This window comes from Micromesistius poutassou (genome assembly GCF_964030765.1).
Source record: "Micromesistius poutassou genome assembly, chromosome: 20".
In the NCBI taxonomy this organism is placed as follows: Eukaryota; Metazoa; Chordata; class Actinopteri; order Gadiformes; family Gadidae; genus Micromesistius; species Micromesistius poutassou.
The window spans coordinates 12,923,449-12,945,154 of NC_140290.1; the positions used below are offsets into that span (position 1 = coordinate 12,923,449).

The 21,706-nt window shown below is 44.3% G+C and overlaps 1 protein-coding gene across 1 annotated transcript; it reads right to left on the minus strand.

The window, feature by feature from the left end:
• Positions 1-64: 64 nt before the first annotated feature.
• On the minus strand, positions 65-10,920 carry casd1 (CAS1 domain sialic acid O acetyltransferase 1). The gene is made up of 18 exons (XM_084484574.1): positions 10,559-10,920; positions 9,459-9,555; positions 9,182-9,302; positions 8,962-9,006; positions 8,765-8,827; positions 8,626-8,670; positions 8,378-8,501; positions 7,885-8,093; positions 7,201-7,623; positions 6,965-7,054; positions 6,655-6,774; positions 5,139-5,295; positions 4,758-4,837; positions 4,450-4,551; positions 3,872-4,012; positions 3,383-3,460; positions 3,169-3,261; positions 65-2,741 (listed from the first exon to the last, which is right to left on the minus strand). The coding sequence occupies exons 1-18, from the start codon at positions 10,890-10,892 to the stop codon at positions 2,463-2,465; spliced, it is 2,601 nt and encodes an 866-aa protein (XP_084340700.1). The 5' UTR covers positions 10,893-10,920; the 3' UTR covers positions 65-2,462.
• Positions 10,921-21,706: the final 10,786 nt, after the last annotated feature.

The window sequence follows — 21,706 nt, forward strand, 5'->3', positions numbered from 1 at the left end:
CACACACACCCACACACACACACGCACAAAAGAGCAAACCAGCAAATGTTTTTATGAAGTTATGTGTTATTAACAATATACAATAAAGTCGTTTTTTTTATAAATAAAATGAATACATTTCACATTAGGACACCACAAAAGAAATAACAAAGTAATCTTTCAACAAGGCTCTGTGTGAGATTATAAATAGTTTTTGCTCGTACAAATGGGCAAAAAAAGAAAAAGAGAAGATATTAGGGCAGATAATAATCAGCAAATGTATAGCCTTTGAGCAGAGAGAGGAAAACCAAAGAGTAAACTACTATAATCAAAGCATTCCTTGTCTAAACCATGGGAGGAGCCAAATCCATGGTCCAAGAACTTATTTTCCTATTTCCTTTGGGACTGCCTCATTGCATTAATAACTCTTCTTTTTAACTCTCAACCTTGTTGGTAAATGGATAGTGGAGGGTTCAACATTGTTATCTTAACAATATGTTCAGGAAGAATCCCGTTGGTATTTACACATGGTAAACTGAAGGATGTTATGCATCATGCTCCACCTTTGGACCTATTTTACAGTTGTGTGCAAATGTGTGTTCTGTATCTGCCAAGCCTCTAATCATGTAATAAAACTGTGCGGAAATACACATGGTATCTAAACAGATATGTTTATACCAGTCAGGAAATGACTGTCCCCGTGTGAGCACACAGCACTGAATCTGATTCAGGGGTCCCAGTTTTGGCACTTCACAAACCTCTCGTGCCAGTCGATTGAGAGAGAGAGAGAGAGAGAGACAGATAAATACTGTAGGCGTTTCTCTAAACAACTAGCCCCTGGGCTTTCTCAGCTAAATTTGGTTGGGTGATAAATAGATACTACAAAATGAACAGCCGATCGAGAGATGAGTCTACAGTAAGGTATTCATGGACCTGGGTGGAAGACGGGCGTGTATGTCTTACAATCAAGTGGCATTCGGTTGACAAAGCACACGCCATGTCATTCAAGTGTCTATTTCAGTTGCCCGTTGAGCAAATGAAAACAAAGCACAAAAGCGCAAACAAATAGTGGCCTTCCTATGACAACCAAGAAAGAAAGAAAGAAAAGAATACATGTATAAATCCAGTGCATTTTCTTGATAGACGAGGAGTCTGGTATTTTAACATTGTCAATTCAAACAAAAGGAAGAAGGGGAAAAAATAATAATAAGTAAACCTAAAACCCGACATATTGTCCTCACAAACACCTCCTTATTCGGTATTTACAATGAACTCAACAGTGTGTTCTAGCTTTGTGAGTACTAACGGAACCTCCTACATAATACTTGGTTTTACAAACAGCAGAAATGGGAGCAGAAATGGACAAACCTACAAAAAGAAAGAAAAAAAAAGCAAACCCTGTAGAAAATATGCGCTTAATTTAAATCTTTAAATACTGTACATATCACATAGAGCTTCGGAGCTCTAGGTTGGTGGTCAGTCCACCTCGCGGCACGAGGCAGAGTCTTTGCTCAAATGAACTAGCAATGCCTAAACGAAATGGAAGAGGTAAATAAAATATATTTTGACAATGTATTATTATTGTTATTATTATTATTATCATCATCATCAAAGATGTTGTCGATGTGCACTGTATCAAACCTATTGTTGTGTATTTGTATCACTGGCTGGTCCACGGTTCACCTGTAGGCCCGTGTAGACACGTGGTCATGTTGAACCACACCCGTTTCCGTATGGCTCACTGATGAGTTGGCAGTCTGTGTTGAATTGCTTGGATACCTCAATATGTAAACGATGACGAAACAACAATTGAGCGACGTCTTACAAAAAGTGTGAAGGTTGTATACCACACACACACATACACACACACACACACACGGACAACGCAGTGCGTGGACATATGTGTGTGTGTGTTTGTGCTGTGAATTCCCGTCGTGTCAGGATGCATTTTATTTGTGAGGTTTGCTGGGCAGAAGCAACTCTGGAAAATTCACACTGCAAGCATGAGGTTATAAACTTTGAAGAGAGGACCTATTTTTTACTCCTATAATGTCTCCTTCTGTCCTATAAGGTCTATTTCTAGACAGCTACCGTTGTTAATTGTCTTCCCGTATCGTCTTCTTAGAAAAGTGCAGGCCCACATCCCAGGTGTGACCCCTCCCCCTCTCTCTCCAGTGTGCGACTTGTTGTACGTTTGGAACCATAGTGGTCAGGGAGAGCTCACCACAGAGAGAGATCCTGTTCAGACGTTGCGGCTCCGCCCCGCGCCTCCCGCGAGCCGGATCAACCAATCAAGAGACCTCGGGAGAAAACCAGCCTCTCCCACCGGCTTCTAGTAATCCAAACGTCCCCGTGACTAAAGGATGACGGACATCCAGGACTTCCGAGTCCACTTTGAGTTCGGTGGAAACAAAAAAAGGTGACTGTGTGGGGGGAGTGAGGGAAGAGAGGAGGAGGAGGCCATAGTCTGCTCTCACTGCCCCTCAGGCTGCTCTGGGCGTGGTGGCGCTCCCCGTCCCCGTGGTGAGCAGCAGCACCAGCAGGGCCAGCGCCCCCGCGGCCGCCAGCCTCTTCAGCAGCGCCCCCGTGTCCTTGGGGATGGCCACCAGCGCCAGGTCGTTGGTGACCAGGGAGATCTCGTGCGCCACACACACAAACACAAAGGTGCTGACCAGGATGTTGAGCGAGGGCAGGCCCGGGATCAGCACCAGGACGCCCTTGGTGTCCGCCGCAAGCCAGATGTGGTACTGGCAGATGAACAGCTGGGGAGAGAGGCGGGGGAGGTTAGAGCACTCTGTGGGTGACGATGGGGTGAGTGAGGGAGGGTTGGGAGTGATGGAGGGAGGGAGTAGGTGAGTCAGGGAAGGATTAAGTGTGTGAATGAGTGAGTGAGAGGGCACTGTAGCGGAGGCATAAGTAACTAAAACCTAAGTAACTAGCAGAGGAATAAGTAACTAACTTAGACATAAGTAACAAAAACCCACTCAAACCCCACTCGAGTCAAAGTGGGTTGTGCAATGTGTGCGCTTCGGTGATTAAGTTCATGGTCCAGTAGACAGGTATTCAACACATGGTCTTGAACTTGGAACATAACAGGAAATGCAAAAGCCCATTTGGCAACGCTGAAAAACAAAATGGACGCCTCATAAAAGAAAAATACAAACAATACATTCCACGAAGCCATCCTACCTCCAAGGAAATCTTCCCGAACCATGCAAAGAACGAGCTATACACAGAGCGAGCGTAGCCTGGAATGTTCCTGATTAGGATGAACGCCAAGATCTGTGGAGAGAGAGAGAGAGAGAGAGAGAGAGAGACGGAGCAGGCGTTTAGACTAGTGCAGGGAACAAAATGACGGGGAGGGAGGTGAGAGCGTAGCCATAGAAAAAACTTTGACTGGTACCTGCACAACTGAGATGTAAGGATGCATCTCGTTGCACTCAGTCTTGTTTTTGCAGCTGCTCGCCCATATGGAGTAGGCCTGTGGAGGGAGGGAGGGAGGGAGGGAGAGAGAGGGAGAGGGAGAGAGAGAGAGAGAACAAGGGGACATAAGCACTCTTGTGATCTCTTCAAGAGAAGATGGCGGGTTAGAGCCAGACAAAAGAGTTGCAGTCCTAGTGGTTGAGCAGGGGATGGGGTCACTCATACCAACAGCCAGACAGCCCCAGGGCGGCTACTAAGTGGCCTACTGAGTGGCTGTTTGTGGAACACGCTACAGTCAGACAGGGACATGTGTGAGACTGAGCTCTGAAATGCGGTCCTCCCTTGGGATTGTACAACTAATACATTTGCATTCAGTTCCTCCATCCAGCTATTGTTTAGAACCAGGGTGGCGGCTAGGTGACGAGAGTGAGGAACTCCCTGGTTGCTGTGGTTGTGTGGGGGGACATACCATGAAGAAGACCACGGAGAGGCAGAGGAGCAGGTTGGAGATGGTGGCTGAGAAGAGGGCCTCTCCCCTGCCTTCAAACATCCCCTGGCCTTTTTGGAGCACCAGGTAGATGAAGGCAAACAGCATGCCGTGGATCACCGCCTGCAGCACGCCACATCCTCCGTCAATGAATGAGTAACGCATGCCGTTGCATCATACATTTTGTGGCTTTTTTTTTTTTGTCCATGTTTGCAGCTTTTTATTTAGTAAAAAGTAGTTGCATATTGCAGGGGGAAAGCGGAACACTTGTCAAATGTGTCGGTGAAATAGTTAAATAGTTTAAATAATAATTGACCTGTGACCATTAGCATGATCATGAAAATGTATATTTTTTATAATTTATAATCATTTATATTTATAATAGCAAAAATGGATAATCATTGCAGTGAACGGACGCGTTGTTCTGCTTCCACACGACGTAGCACAAGGCTTTCATGGTCAGCTTAGTTCCCGGGGGTAAGGGATATGCATCTTGCCCCAGGCTGACTACAGAGCGCTCAAGTGTGTCGTCATCATGATTGTTTTGCTAATGCACTTACAAATCGGTCCAGCTTCCACCTGAACCACCACTCGTGGATGCTGCCGTCGAGCTCAAACAGCTTGGAGATGGGCCACACGGAGAAGAGGCTCTGGAAGAAGCCCTGGGGCACAGCGTAACAACACACACACACACACACACACACACACACACACACACACACACACACACACACACACACACACACACACACACACACACACACACACACACACACACACACACACACACACAGGTCTGGCGTCATGGCAACGTCACAACAAGATGCCTGGGGCTAATGGAACAAGTTACAGCGGCGGTTAGGCTCACCTCCGAGTTGGCAAAGTAGCAGATGAAGAGCAGGAGGCCTAGTAATTTTGTCAGGATACCAAGGTGCCACATGCCACTGCCTGCTCAAAACAAACGACATTAAACAAACAAAAACAAGGCATAGTCATGAGTGAACGTTTGTATGTTCCACACTTTGGATTTCGCTGCAATTCAGATGTCGGAAGATTATTCAGTGCATTTGTCTTTTCATCGTCATTTTTCATTCCAGATACAAAGATTGGAGTAAACACGGTTCCTAAAACTAATCTGAATCCACTGTACGGTATCTTTCCAATATGACCCTTCTCGCCTATTTCTAAAAACCTACTGGTCTGCAAGAAGCCAGTGTCTGTGTGGTGTGTGTGGTTGTCAGGAACCTACCGTTAGCCCTCTTCTGGAGGACCTGGGGCCACAGAGCCATTGTGGCGTAGATGATGACGAACCAGAAGGTGACCAGTGGCACAAAGTAGTAGAACTGGTAGGGTCGGTCCATCACCGCACACAGCACCAGCACCAAGAAGTTCAGACGGAACAACACCTGAGCACAAACACATCGTCATCATCGTCAATGTATACAAAACAAAACAAAACCATCCTTTGGAAACCATACAATGTCTCTGAATCAAGAATAGTATTTACTCAAACTACTACTATGATATATACAACGTAAACCCATACACAATGTACAATATATACTCATGGGGAAAATAAAGCCATCATCAAAGGGTCTAAATTATATAGGGGCTCAACAATAAGGATTGCCCTATGGCCCGGGGCAACTAAAACGCCACGTCGAGTAACTATGACAACCAGCTTGCCTGTTCAGGCAAGTGAAGGACTAAAAGCAACAAAAATATAAGAAATAATAAAAAATATTTTGTTCCCCCGATCATCGATAAAGTTATCCTTATGTTGCCCCCTCCCCTTGCCCATGTCAGATAATGCTTGGTGAATTATTTGATTTACTTACTTTCAATTTACTTGAGTCTTTGTCGTTATTTGGTAACCACTAATAAAACATCTATTTGTATAGGGGCCAGTAAAAATGTACTTTTGACAAGTAGAAGACCCACTGGCCCGGCTGGGCAAGTGGAAAAAAACCTGAGCGTTGAGCCCTGTTATAAATGATATATTATCCACCATGTAATCAAACTCTACAGAACATAACATCTACTTAAACTGACATATCCTGAGGCTGAACCTATGCATGGTGTTACAGCAGACAGACAGACAGACAGACAGAAATAGAAGACATTTTTACACTGCCAAATTTGCCCGTCTTATGCACGCCGTTTTCCCGGCATGGTCCGCGTGTTTACACTGCCCGAGTTAAATTGCCTGCTTGAGCTAGCACGGGGCTTGGGTAGAGGTGTTGCTGCGTTTTCTAGACAGAGACAACACAGTGATATCAACATGAGTAATTCTAACTGGAGTGACAGTGAAATCCGCGAGCTGCTGATCATGGGAGAGAAGGTGACGCAGTCGCATTAAACGAAGACAGGGAAAGATGGTGCGATCTACTAGAAAGACGCAGAGGAACTGTCCTTACGAGGCTTTTGTCGGGATAAAAAACCAGTGGTCATCAAAATAAAGAATATGTTGGTATTTTTGCACATGTAAATAGTTAATTGCGTTTGTAGCCTACCCTCAGATGTATACTCATTCTTGCATGCGAGTCTCTTGAATTAAATAAATAAATAAAAACATTCGGGAGTATGCAAATTATTCTAAAGAGATCTAGACTCCATGCGCAGCCCCGCCTTCTCCAGTGAACCAAGAAAGCCGGCGCTGTGATGAACCCCCATGGTTTTACACAGGCAAGGCAGTGAAATTGACCTCCTCCTACAGTGTTGATTGTGGGATTACCTGGCATAACAAGGCCGAGCTGTAAACTCACCTGGCACACTCTGTAGAGTCCAAAGTCCCCCTTGAGCCAGAAAAACGAGAAGTGTCCGTAGCCCGTCTGGAAGAGGTATGCCGCCACCAGCACGCGCACGTGCATGTACACGGGAAGGAACTGGAACATGGGAATGATGTCAGTGTTATGGCACACAGCAATTGTCATACATTGGGACATGTGATGATTTTATCATCGGTTGCTGACAGTGCAAAAGTGAGTAAGTAGTACTTAAGCAGCAGTAGAACTAATGCTTAAGACAGGAAGAGAAAAAGGGAAAGGAGGGGGAGGAAGTGGAGGAGGGACTCACTGCGCTGGCACCAGATATGTGGTAGATGAGAATGACTAGCTGCATCCACCCCTTCCACTCGTCTGTCTGTTCACGGTTTAACAGCTTTGTCTGTCGGGCGAATGGGGAGACGCAGCCATTTGCATATTGTATGACACATAAAAAATGTGTCTTTGTTTCAGCACTTTATAATTGTCAAGTCGCTGAATCCGCCAAACACCGAAATGAAAAACAGCCGCAGTCTCCGTCTCCCTCACCTCCTTGGTGCTCTCGTTGAAGAACAGCCCCAGGACCACGACGTACACCAGCGGCACGAAGAAGGTGGCGTGCGTGTAGAACTTCTGCTCCTTCATGAACGTGTCGGCGCGGTCGCAGAGGTAGAAGTACGCCATGATCAGGCCCATGCGGCACAGCGCCTGGAGCGGCGCCGTGAGCCCCGGGGGCCCCGGGGCCGTGGTGGGCTTCCTCTCCTCCAGGCTCTCCACGTCTGGGGGCACAGGCCGGTGGCGGTGGCGGCCGTAGCCCATGGCGTGGAGCCCCAGCAGCACCAGCGCGCAGCCCAGGAAGATGCACGCCGCCAGCTTTTGCATCAGGCTGGGGGGCCGGGGCCCCTGGCAGCAGGAACCGTCGATGGGCCGCGTCCGCTTGTTGCAAACCGCGTTCATGAGGATCATGGCCCCCTGGGGAGGCGAACGGCGGAGCGTCAGACGGGGGTGCGTCTTGTACAAATGTCCCCTTTGGCGACTGCTTACTCCTGCACATATGGTGTTGTCCTTGTGCAACAATGCTTTTGTTTTGGATTTGTTTGGAGTTTTTGAAGCCAATAATAATTTGTAACAACCAGGTTGATTAATACTATAACTTTTTTTTTTTAACACCTTAAAAGGCAAATCGCCCTATACCCCTAAGTGATCCTGAACCCCCTGCCCACCCACACCCACCACGTTCACGGTGCCCTGGGGGAGGTGCAGGCCATCCGACGATTGGACGATGGTTTCCATGGCGGCCTGGCGCATGGCCGCCAGCAGCTTGACCCGGGCGCTCCGCTTGCTGCCGTTGAGCGCGTCCACTGCCGCCTCGTTGTACAGCTTCAGCTGATGGTTGGTGATCATCTTCCGGTCCACACTCAGCGCCTCCTCATTCACCGGGTCTGGGGGGGAGGGGAGGGGAGAGGTAGAGGTGGGAGAGGGATGGGGAAAGAAGAAACAGGGGGATATAAATGAACAGCAGTTGCAAAGCAGAAGTAAAACGCATATAAAAAGGAGGACAACTTCTCAATACGTCACTTAACAAATAAATATTTGATTCGGCTGGACACACACACACACACACACACACACACACACACACACACACACACACACACACACACACACACACACACACACACACACACACACACACACACACACACACACACGAATGAGAGCTCACCCTGTAGGACCCAGTACACCTCCACGTCCTCCGCCAGCCTCTCCAGGGTCACAGCCATGGCGGTCAGGTTGACCCTGTACTGCTGCAGGGTCTCGCTGCTGCCACTGTGCAGCTTGATGGACCACTGCAGCAGGGAGAAAAGGAGTCATGGCATTAATCAACGTGACGCAGGATCCAAGACTGCCCCTGAAAATGTGCTGCTGTCGCGCTGCTCCTTCTAGCTTTTTTTTTTTTTTAAACAAACATACCGCAGCAGCTCCGAGCACGATAACATCTGGCGTTGATGAAGGGTCCTGTGAGGGAAAGTAAAAAGAAACATGTAACCCATGAAGCAAAGGTATTCTTAGCATAACCCTAACCCTGCAGTGATATGTGATTTTGACTCACCTGAGTCCATGACCGCAGGCGCTCTTTCATCGAGTCATTTGCCTCTGGATACCAGAAGAAGTCCTAGATGCAAACCAGGCAGAATTAGGTTTGGTTAGAGATCTTGATTCCTAATCATAGATTAACTGTATTTGTTTTGTTGCAAATGGGATGTGAGTGGAGAGATTGTGAGATGACAATTTGTGAATTTGTCTCACCACGTTGGCCGAAGAACTGTCATCGTGAAAGGGAATGTCTTCATGCTGACAACATGAAAGAAAAGGAAGTAAGTCCAGGTCAGGCAGTTCCTTGCTCATTCCCATCCAGACCAGTCAGTGCTGTTAATAATTACCATTTACCCAAATGTGCTTTCTGATGCAGTGGTGTATCTGCATCCCTGGCCAAGTTTTGCATTTTTTTTTTGCTGTCAGACTCTACCTTGTTTCCTTCTTCCTTGCGCTCTGGGTCGATTATTTTGATGAAGGAGTAGAATAGCTGCCTTATTCTGGAGTCACCCACAAAAGCCACTCTTTTGTCAGCAAGACAGCTTTTAGAATCACTGTATAGCCAAAGGACATAAAGTAAACAAAAGTCGCAATCTTAATATCAAACAACTCAAAGCCGGCCAGCACAATGTATTGTATTATATTATTGTGATATTTGAATACAATGCATTGAATCACTATCCCTGCTGGCATGCGTGTGCGTAACTCACGTGTTTTTATACTTGTGCATCATGCAGCCATAGGGCTGCCAAACGTTCTCCCCTAAGTACCGTCCGCTGGACAACAGCCAGTCACATGTGTCGGAGCCTGAAGACAGTGCACAAGAATCTACCATATCAGCCCAATAACAACACACCCATAAATTTGTATTCATTTCCCCTTTCATTTTATCCCGTGCTCCTGCCTGAAATAGGCAGGCTGCACAAAGCCCCTGGCGCCTCTCTTTAGATTTGTTCAAGAGATTAGCAGTATACAATGGTGCGTTCACTTTGAAGCTATTGACATTGAACGCGCATTGTTGTGCCAGGGTAAATGTGTTGTTCATGTTTTCAAATGTTTTTGACATTACGTAAATAGATAGAAGATAGGTAATGCTCTGGATTGTATTAATCCAATAAAAGCGGTTGCTATTATTTGTAATAATGCATGTTATTATCAAACTACTAGTACCTACTACTACAATTCATTGCATGCAGCTCAATTGTATACACTGTTATGGAAGGACGGGTCAACTTGTCGTTTATTAATGATTGCATTAAAAAGTGTATGTTTTTGCTCTTTAAAAAAGCCAGTTATGGCTACATGCTATGTGATGTGCTCCTACCCTACTGGACGATACAAAACATACAGCACATCAAATTAGCTTATTGACCCCCGTTTTAAGCACGCAATATAGACAACCCAAGTGCGTGTGCCAAACTAAAAGAACAGTGAATATATGTGGCATAACGCATATACGTGTGAACTGGTATAGCGTTAACAAGTCAGCCTGTACCCACACCAACGAACCGCTATACGGGGTGAGTAACATGTAAACACAAGACCTCAGCTAGCTGGTCGGCTAAGCTAGCTCTTCCATCACAATACAACGTCAACATGAAGTTGAACACAGCTGCTCGCTAGTGGAGCCGTTTGAACTACCTAGACAACATAGTTGACAATTTACACCTCTTTAAAACGTAGACGAGTGGGTAAGGCATCAACATGCGAGGCATATCCGACACTACGGTGGCTAGTAGGCGCTATGGGGGACATCGAAACACTGGCTTCAGCGCAGGTGCCAGATTCTCCTTTACAGGCGAACACTTACCCCCATAGTATCGGGAAGCGGTGTGGAAGAGAAAGAGCAACACGACGATCACGGACGATATCAGCTTGGCATTTTTGATGTTGAAATACTGATTTATTTCTCGTTTGCCTAGGCTATAGGCCAGAACCGCCATCTTTTCTCCTCCATGACAACAACCAGACGGACGGGATGCGGCGGAGAGCTCCGGGACCCCGGGCACGGTTCGTGCGTTCACGCCCCCGCTGTCTGATGCTGCTGCTGCTGCTGCAGCCGTGCGGTTCGGTACTTCCTCCTGTACATCTTCTTCTTCTTTCTCTTCTTTTTCTTCATACGGCCCTTGGGTTTCCTCGTCCATCAACGCAGAGTGAAGGCAAAGGAGAGAAGACAACAGTTGAATAACATACAACTCGCATGTCAGTAAGTGCGGGTACGACACAGTCCGACTACGACACACAGTCCGACTCCACTACTACTAGTGCGTTCCTTAACTAAGTATATGAATTGGTCGCTTAGATTTTTTTTTTGTAAGGGCCAAGGAGGAGTTACAACTGACAGTACTGTGTATCCCCGCCCTTATTTCCATAACATTGTTTGTGGCTGGATGATGATGCACTGCCACACGGAGGTTCTTAGTTCGACTCACCAAGTTGTAGGCCTACCAAGTTGTAGCCTACAGATGAGCATACAGATGATAGGCCACAGGTAGGAGTACATGAGAACAGAAGGCTGACATAACAATAATGATTATAATAATAACTATTTTTAGAGAACCTTTCAAAAGCTGACTACGATCCATACATTTAAAATAAATTAATTTAAATTAGGGAATAAATAATTTTGTCGATGTAGATATACCATAACCTTAACTTTGGCTTGAAATTTGGTATAGGGACACATGGGTCGGTGAAATGTGCTAAGGTATGCCAACAATTAAAGCATTACATCAAAGGGTCTTGGTTCTGTTATAAATATATTATATTCTGAATAGCGTTATTTCATAGGATCTAATTTATCAGAATAATTTATTTGTAGAAATCAGTTATACTGGACAATAATTACAAATTTGGATTCATTAATGTCATTGTACGTCAAACATTTATTTTCCTATCATTTCAAGAACATTTAAACTTTCTTTACATACAGCTTGAAATATATAAATTATATCTTCAAATATGTCACAATAAAATCTTATCAAACTCTCACTGTACCCTTGGCCTACCCTGTGACCACACAGGAGTTTCTTATGAAATAAAGAGAATACAAATTAAAAGACAATGCAAATATACAGAGGATATAGCCTCAGTTTATTTGCAAATGATCAGTTCATGTAGTCTGTACATTGTCACCCTTCAGCACATTTCTTACTCGGGAACTCGATACCTCGGTTACCAACATTCCAAGACCTTACCTTTCTGGAACCTGTCTAACAAGCCATGGGCCCTGGTGCCTGAGTCAGAGGGTTCTGGTGCCCTATACTCTAAGCAGTATTCCACAGTGGAATACTGATTGAGACCTCCATGGATGGCTTTGTCTCAGATCAACCATCAAGGTTTCAATGTGCTGTCTTTTTTTTTTTGTCAACTTTGCTCTCAAATATTGCTCTGACCTTCCCGAACTGGGTACTAAGTGTGCCTTGTTCATGAACCCACTGCATTGAATCATGAATCAAAGCAGAGGCAGAGCATGCCCTGTGCAATCACACAGTGGTCATTGAGGCTGCAGAATATTTATCTACCATATTGGCAGCCCCATCATATGTCAGACCTCTTAATTCTGACATTTATTCTGAAGAGCACATCAGCCAATACATTTGCAATTTATACCCCAGGTGTGCAGTATGTTCAGTCTTCAGTATTTGATTGAATAATTATGTATATTTAAGAAATGTAGCAGTACTCAGGAAGGCTAATGCAATAACCATAGAACTCTCACATCTCACATCCTTCATTCAGCCATCGAGCTGCTCCTGTCTGGACAGAGATTCAGGGTCCCTAGAGCCAGCCACAACATTTTTAAGAAATCTTCCGTTCCCTCTGTCATTCAGGCATTGAACACAGTCTGATTTTCCCACTTGTTACAGCAGATCTGCTTTTTACACTATTTAACTTATTTGCTGCTAATTGTCATTTGCACTATTCTATCTCGTTGTGATATTTGTGATATTTGTATGTTCCATTGTTATGTTGTTCAACATGTTATGTGTGTACCTGTGTTCAATGGGAAGCCGAAGACAAATTTCCACCAAGGCGGACAATAAAGTAATTCTTATTCTTGTTCCCTGGCATGCGTTAAAATGCCAGGGAGGTAGTAAAAGTGGTGCAACCTGTTGTTATTTCATAAATCCACTTGACTACAATGTTTCAGTAGTTGACACACTGACGTTTTTAATCTAGCAAATTGGCTATTCCAGTGTAATTCTTTTTTGATTTGAGAAAAAAGCAAAATGTGTCACAACCATCACTGCTCTCCCCTACACTAAAAACAGTACTAAATCGAAAAATAAAAGAAAATATGAAGTAAGATAAAAGGTTCATACTGTAAAGGCTATTTCGTAAACATCTGTATTGAGAAACTGGCTGAGAAAAGGAGAAAGACCAAGAAGCAAGCTGACCAAGGAGAAAGCCATTATATTTTAAATAGGAATCGCTCTGTTTTTGGAGTGCTTGATCCTTCACTAGTCTCCTCTTTCTAAATTTGCATCCAGATCATTTTGGTTGTTTAGACAATAGTTGGTCCCTGATTGCTCTACATTTTGTCGCCCTTGCCATTGTGCCACTCTAGCCATTTGAATTTTGCTACGTATATGCTTCCATAGCACCGGTACAAATAACTCTTTGAAAAATATCCCAAACAGTGTTGTGTTGTGATGTTGTGAATGAATGCTTTTCAAGGCCAGCTGCGCTTTAAGGTTCTCCTTACAGATCACTGGATACTCATCTACTATCTCATCTATTGCACCTGTCAAGAGAATGTTAGAAGTCAGTCTCTTTCTGAAAACTGCGTGTCCAAAGTGTCTTGTAATTTGTATAAGTTTAAAAGCTGACTATGGATCCATATATTAAAATAGGGAATAATTATTCTTGCTGATACCCCCGAAATATTGAGAGAACTCAGTAGTGTAAAATCCTAAATCAATGTATATATACAATAAATATTTTCGTGAGCATGAAATGGCGTGATACCGGGGTGAGATATTCCATTACCATTACCTAGGCTAGGATCAAAAAGGGGGTGTAGGAATCCAATTACTAGAATTACTAGCTAACTTAATCAAACAAAGGGTGTAGTTTGGCTTGAAAGTTTGGTTGGGTGAAATGTGCTAAGGTATGCCAAAAATTAAAGCAATACATCACATGCATGGTAAGCTTGATCTCCTCTGGCAGGCCGCTCCAAAACCTGGGTTGGGGCAAAGGTGGAAAAGGGCCGGACTTCATTTTAATCGGTAGTAAAGTGAGTCAATAATTGTATAAAAACCGCCTTCTCTAAAACCTTTAGATAAGGATGGAGGTGGGGGCAGGTGTTTTTGTGTTTTGGTGACAGGTTGCATTAGATCAATCATCTTATAATGCTGAGTTCCTCTATAAAGAAGGTTTTGGACTCACCACGGAGGTCAAGTGGTGGCCAGGTTACAGGGGAGAGCGCCTACAACCTGGTCAATCATTTTCTAGAGCATTTTGGAATCAGGAGAATCATGCAGGATAAGTGTGGAAACATTGTTCAAGCATCTTTAACTGCACTGTTGTATTTTGTCAAAGTCTTTCAGAATTTCATGGTAGACTTGGAGTTCGCAGGTCTTCCAAGTACACTCTGACTCTCTGACGTTCAGGGCTGTGGAGTGTTCATTAAGCCACGGCATGACCAGGCTGACTACATTTGAGTACATTTCATTTCCAACAATAAATACAATGCATTATAACTAATGCTGAAATATTTGGCTTGTATTCAACTGCTCCCTCGTTTTCAGCCAATCACATGAGCTGAAAGCTGAAACCGAGGGAGGCATCTGATTGGCTACAGAGAGTTCCTTGTTGAGGAGCAGGGGCGGGCCGTACTATTAGTACTAATAAAAATCTTGTCCGCCCGCAAACAACTGCAACTATGCAACCCCGCCAGCCCGTAACATTCCCCCCCCCGTCAACAACTCTGACAGCCCGTAATCCCGTAACCCCCCCCCCCCCCTGTCAACAATCTCGTCCGCCAAGTTCAATGTCGTACAGACCAGTTCACACACAAATGCAAACCAATTCACACATGAAAAGCGTCCATCCTCCAGACAAAAGACACAGGGAGTTGAAAATCCGGTTTATTGTAAGGTTGCAGACAAAAGGGAATGACAATGGTGTCCCATGATGCCATACAGGACACACCCTGAGGGTGTGATTTGTGTTGAAAGCTCATACCTTGTGGTTGATCTGGTTGTTGGAGAAGCTGCATTTGTGGTGTGGGTAGTAGCAGCATAGCAAAGATTGCTGAGGCTAAACATTTAAGAGCTGCAAAGAGCTAGGCATTGCATGATGTGCAGTAGTTTACCCTTATTCCACGGAAGGGTAAACCGCTGCACATTATGCGACGCCTAGGCCTGACACTTGGTACTACAGAAGAGCAGGATAATTTTTCCCTAGATGGGGAAGAAAGTACGAGCCCCAAGTTTCTGCAAATGGGAATATTTGAGCCACCAGTAGAGCCAAACAGGGCAGGGCAAGAGTTGGAACTACTGATACTGATGTGAGTGAAATAAAAAATAAAAATAATACAGGGGTTGAAACAGAGTTCAGGAATGGAGGGGGTTGAGATTCAATGGGCCGCCTTTATAACTGATAAGCAAAAAGAGGGGTTTAACAAAGTGCCTACAAACAAGTTTGTATGATATACTGTATGGGGTCATTATAAATGTCCCCTATGCTGTTACTCTGTATGCCAAAATCAAACTTTACTTTTTCATTTTTGTACTGTGTAACCTCAGAACAAAGAAATGCATTTACCTTTTGTATGAACATAATTGATTTTCCAAAAAAAACATTGTTATCTCTTCTCTTTTTTTTTTTTTTTTTTTTTTACATGAATGAGTTGTTTCAGCCAAAAAAGCACTTTTGTAGTTTATAAATGTATGTATTCAGTATGAAGCTGTAACAAAGGGTGACATCATTTAGGGTGTACCTGCTGCTGGGCGATTTCCAAACTTGGCAACTAGCAGCATGCAGGGTTCACGTAGAGTATCAACGTAGGAGGGAGAATGAAGATGACCTGTAGAATCAAGATGAAATAGAGATGAAATGGAATCAAGGAAGCTCAAGAACGAGGGTGAAGGACAAAGGACCCAAGTAGCCAAATCCCTTCAGCAGAAGATGACCCATCAGATTTTTATGTGAGTTAATCTCTTTATGATTTTATATCCAGTCTCCAAAGGCCTTGGACTTAATGTTTCATGTGCGTAACCACCATCCCTACTCAAAAAACAAGCTATAAACCCGAAATAGACCATCTTTACCGTAGGGATGAAACTCTGGATTGTGCACAAAATAATAATACTACAGTATGACCAGGGAGGTAATGGCTCTTACCCCGACCGTTAGAGAAGAATGATAGTAAGGTTGAATGGGATCTCTAAATGAGATATTGAACCGAGTTTGCTTGGGTCCAGCCTCTAACTAGATTGTTAACCAGTGACCAAAATCCATCGTAGGAGGGAACAAGAGTCCTATCATACAACACTGTGCTCACACAACTGGTGATGGCTGGTTTAACTGGTGCACATTGATTTTGCAAAACAGGTGTGCAGCCCTGCCCAGCCCAAGGGTCCAATCACTCTGATTCTTTGCTTTAGCTTTCTGCTAAATCTTAAATCTACAATGCTTCTATTTTATTTATTTATTTATTATTTTATTTTATTAGTAACTTTGCCTTTGTCTTCTCACTTTCTAAAATGCATTTCTTTTAACTCTGCCTTTCTAAAATTTTTTTTTTTTTTTAACTTTGCCTTTATTTTCTATCTATTTTACTTTTTACTTAACTATTGTTTTCTTTTATTGTATGACAATGTTTATATGTGAAGCACTTTGAGTCTGCCTTGTGTATGAAAAGTGCTATATAAATAAAGTTGCATTGCCTTGATTCGGGCCAGGTGAGGCTCCTTAAACCAGCCTTCATCCACACACACACACACACACACCCACATACCCAACACCAAATTGAAGCTGGAGAGAATGCCCAACCGAAGTCTACTCCCACCCCTGGACTCAAAAACACGGTTACCCAACCTAATAAGCGGACTCCTTCCAGGGCTGCCATACATAAAATAAAATAACACCAAAACCCAATTGTTCCCACACCTCCTCAGGGTGACCCGCCAACCCACCCCACATCCATCCTGTAGACTGGAGGCCTGGGCTGCTACCTGGACTGGTGGAGGCGTTGGCGGAAATGGTGGTGACAGGCTGGGTGGAGGTTCAGGAGGGCCGGAAACAGCCGGTGGTTGGCAACCCTCACCCAGGCTGACACGGGCCTCTCCCCATCGCCCTTCTGGAGTATGGGTCTTCGTCGGCTGATTCGGGGTGGTCCCAGGGGCTGCAAACCACAGACAGTTGCCTGTGGTGGTTGCTCCCGCCGCCTCCCCCGTCTTCCGATGGGCTCCGCCGCACTGTTGGGGAATAGGCCGCTGCTTGTGGCCAGTGCGTCCACAGACAGCTCTTCAGGGTCCTTTATTGTTCTGGAGAGGGCTCACGTTTGGTGCCAGTGTAGCAATGACAATGATGCTACATGCCACCTAGCTGGCTGCCACACTCCACCCAGGCTACTTTTGCTGGGCTCCTCCAAACAAAGGATGCAGGGTGGTCGTGTTGGAAATCTGGTTTATTGTAAGGTTGCATGACAATGGTGCTCCATGTTGCCATGTAGCAGAACTCTCCTCGAGTATGTTTGGTGATGATTGGTTGAACCTGTGCATCGATTTCTCAGGTGTGCTGCCTCATCCAGCCCCAGAGTCCAATAGGTCAGAGTGTGGCCAGGTGAGGCTGCTTAAACCAGCCATCATTCACACACACTCAGGGGTTCAGGCAGGCAGAAATTAATCAGGAAGGATTTTGCTGGAAAGTAAGGTGTAACACCCACAATCAAGACAAGTGGATCTCGGCCGGTATATGAAGAAGACTGATGAAGGTAATCAGAGATGGGCAGGGAAGTCCAGGTGAGGAAGCAGCCATCTTGGTTGTACTAATAGAAGTGATAGGTGGCAGACATATTGTGTGAACACGGGTCAAAAAGTGAAACCATCAAGGTAAACCCGTGACATTCTGTTTCACACATTTCAATTGGCTGCCAACCATAGGGGCCTCAAACTAAATGCATTATTGCCTTCTGTCAGAAATCCCTCCGGTCTATTTAACCATTTACTGCATAAAATGGTCATCTAAATGGTAATTCATGTTTTGCGGTATGGCTCCACTGTTGTAGGATTTAAAGCATGACTTTAAGATGTCAGATACAGTGTACCAACAGCATAACAAATTTGGGCAACAGAGCACTATACAATCCTCCGTGGGGGTACATAAGATTGTGTGTTTGAGAAGTGATGGCTTAAATTGACCGCCTGTGCATTTTTATTGATGGATGGATAGATAGATAGATAGATGGGAACTTTATTAATTCCTCAGGAAATTGCACTTCCAGGAGCAGCAAACACCATGTTACAAGTATAAGTATAGTAACAAGTATAAACGTGCAATAGTACAAAATGCAAAATGCTAAAAATATACATGCAGGGAAATAACATACAAGAGTACTACACAAGCCAATATTTACGTGAGGGAGTGCTTAAACAGTGCAAGAAAACAGTGTATCAAACAGCCAAGTGGTGTTATGTTATGTTATGTAGTGGGTCAGGCCTGGTGCTCCTCCCGACCTGTGTCCTCCTTTGCCGCCGCCTACTCCGAGCTACACACTCCCGAGTTCCAATAGTAATAATGTTTTAATTGGTGATAATGTTTCGGCCTTCATCAGATCACATAGTACATTCAGACACCAAATTCTCAGCCATATAGACTAGGTCTAGATTGTTTGATTGAAATCAATCAGAGTCAGCTGATCACTTTCAAAGACGCACCCCCGTCAGGTCGAGTGGCACGGGGGACAAGGTTGGTGTTGCACTTGGGGAGGAGCATCCTGTCATTGAACGAGCTCCTCTGGTTGCTGATCTGGTTGCTCCAGAATAGCCAGCAGTTTGTTGGATGTTCTTCTCTCTGCCACTGTCACCAGAGAGTCCATGCCGGCCCGCCTGATCAGCTTGCCCAACCTTGAGGAGTCCTTTTTAGATATGCTGCCCCCCAGCACACCACAGCGTAGTAGAGAATGCTTGCGACCACAGACTGGTAGAACATCAACACCCAGGAGTTTCCTGCAGATGTTGATGATGCATCCTCCTTAGGAAGTACAGTCTGCTTTGGGCTTTCCTGTACAGATGGTCTATGTTGCTTGCCCAGTTCAGCTTGTTGTCCAGCCACAGCCTGAGGTACTTGTAGGACACAACGTTTTCAACTACACTAGTCCCATAGTCTATGACCAGCTCTTTGGTGTTCAAGGTGTTGAGGTGCAAGTGGTTTGTGTGGCGCCGGATGACAAAGATCCTAACAAAGCTCCTGTATTCCTCCCAGAGTCGGTGCCAGAGCAGATATATATATTATTTATATATATATTAGATAAATATTTTAACGCAGTGGCGACCTCATAGTCAAACACAGCAGAAATGCTATCCAAAAACGAAAAACATTTTTCTTTATTATTATTAGGCTAATTATTAATTATTATTAGCAACAATATGTTGTTCTTGTTGTTGTCGAGGCTATGTGGTAGTAGCCCTATGCACACAGTTTACGCAGGGCTCACACACACACACACACACACAAAGACGATAATAAAAGGCACTTTTTTATCACCCCTAATGCATCCAACGATGGCCGTGTCATCAGCAAACTTCTGAACGTGACACAGCTCAGGGTTGTAACAGCAGTCAGAGGACAGCATTACCTGCAGCTGATGGGCAGAACATGACAATACTGTCCCGCTACAACTACAACCATTATTGGCATCCATCTTGGATGTTAAGGCTAGGTGTCAATATATATATATATGTATCATGTGCTGTTGGACTCAAAGGACAAAGTCAGGCAGCAGAACTGTGGGTGCAGGTTATACTGCAGGTTATATCAACCTTTCTCACCATGTAGGACACCACATCAGGGCCTGTGTGCTGAGCTGGTACATTTACATTTAGCAGATGCTTTATTTCAAAGCGACTTACAATAAGTACATTTGTCAGAAGAAAGAGAAACAATATGTTCATAGAACCAAGTGCAAAGCACTAACAATTGTTAGTGTGCGTACACCCAAGGGCGTCATCAGCTTTTTGAGAGTGGGGGGGACATATTTTCACGGGGGGTCTGGGGGTCCTCCCCCAGAAAAAATTTGAAAGAAGTAGATGCAATTTCCCGCATCATTTTACCATGTTTTTAGATTTAAAATGATCTCCCTCTTTCATTGATTTTCCTTGGAGCTGGCATGGTCTGCAATTTCTGACTACTATTATGTTATTTATATATATATATATATATATTTTTTTTTTTAAATTATTATTATTATTATTATTATTATATATATATATATTTTAACAGCCATTGAAAACGTTTACATGTCTTGATGATATATAGGCTAGGTTTTTTTTACAACAAAGTAGGCTATTAGGCACGAATATTTGATCTTTGTGACTTTGAATATTGCTAATGCCAGAGAATGTCTCATGAGGGTGGTAACATTCTTATCAGAAAAGCTGGCTGTGTTTCGCCATGGAAGAACGCAATTTAGCTATTTGGCCACTCAATGGAAAACTTGGGCAACTTTACTTTACTTTACTCTTCTTCTTCGAAAAAAAGTCCTTATGTCCATCTCGTGTCGCTGTCGTTGATCCGACTCTCAACAACAGCTTGCTTCGGTCGGCTTCTGTGCGTGTTTTGAATGCGTGCGTGATGCTGCGTTGTGTGTTAAAAAAACAGAAAATGGATTTCTATTTATATGGGTATTCCCCCTACTGATAAAGTGGAACGGATTTGATTGTGAAGCGATGGAAAGAACACTGGACTAGTAGACCAGTCATGCACTAATATCTTTGATGGCAAATGCGGGGGGGTCGAAATGACTTTTTTTCAAGGGTGGGGGGGACGTGTCCCCCCCCAATTATATTATGGTGACGCCCATGCGTACACCAAGTGCCAGGACGTACAACATAAAATAAGTGCACAAGAGGTCGGGGGGAGGGGAACAAGTGAGTCTTGTGTCTCTGAAAGCTGGTGAGCGACTCTACGGTCCTGACATCGGCATCTTGTTACACAAGGATCTAGATGACTGACTTTATTCGAGGCGTGGTACTGTTTGTGTTCTCCGTGGAGAGGCCACTCTTTCAAGTTGAATGACTCGACCTTTAATTCCTCATATTGAATCTATACACAAATATTCCATGCAACAGACCAAATGCCCATTTTACATTAAAACAAGATCACATATAACATCATGATGTAATGTTTAATGTATTTCATATATTGCTTTCTTTGCAATGTGCCAAGTTCCAATCGCAGGCGTTCATTATATAAAGAAAACTCTGCAGACTTACAATACATGGATGTAAGAGAGGGGGAGCCCTTGTACAGCCAACCTCTGCTAGGCCCGCTACCGGAGGATGTTTGGTCCCGGCCTCTGAATAGCTGGCCCACAATGAGTCCAACAGTGGACCGCTGGATCAGAAACATGGAAGACACTGCTTAGTTTGTATAAAACTAATTATGTAAATCATTATTACTCGTTGATTATTTCCGTGCGTTCTTGAGCTGCTAATATGCGGAAGTAGGCCTATGTGGTGCTATACACTTGAGGTCTATCTGTGTTTTCATGATGAACCTACGGTTGGGGGACAGAGACAGAGATACTGGAGGAAGACATCAGTGTCGGGCTGCTCCTTCTGTGCAGCCTCCTAGAATGACAGGATTGTCTGCCCGAGTGTTCTTCTACTGAGTGCTTTCTTACACGCTGGCTACCCCAGAGACAGCGTGTCGACAGCGTGTCTACAGCGGGCAAATGGAGAACTTCTGTTTGCTCCGTGATAGTAGAAAAATGATTCGCTACAGTGTA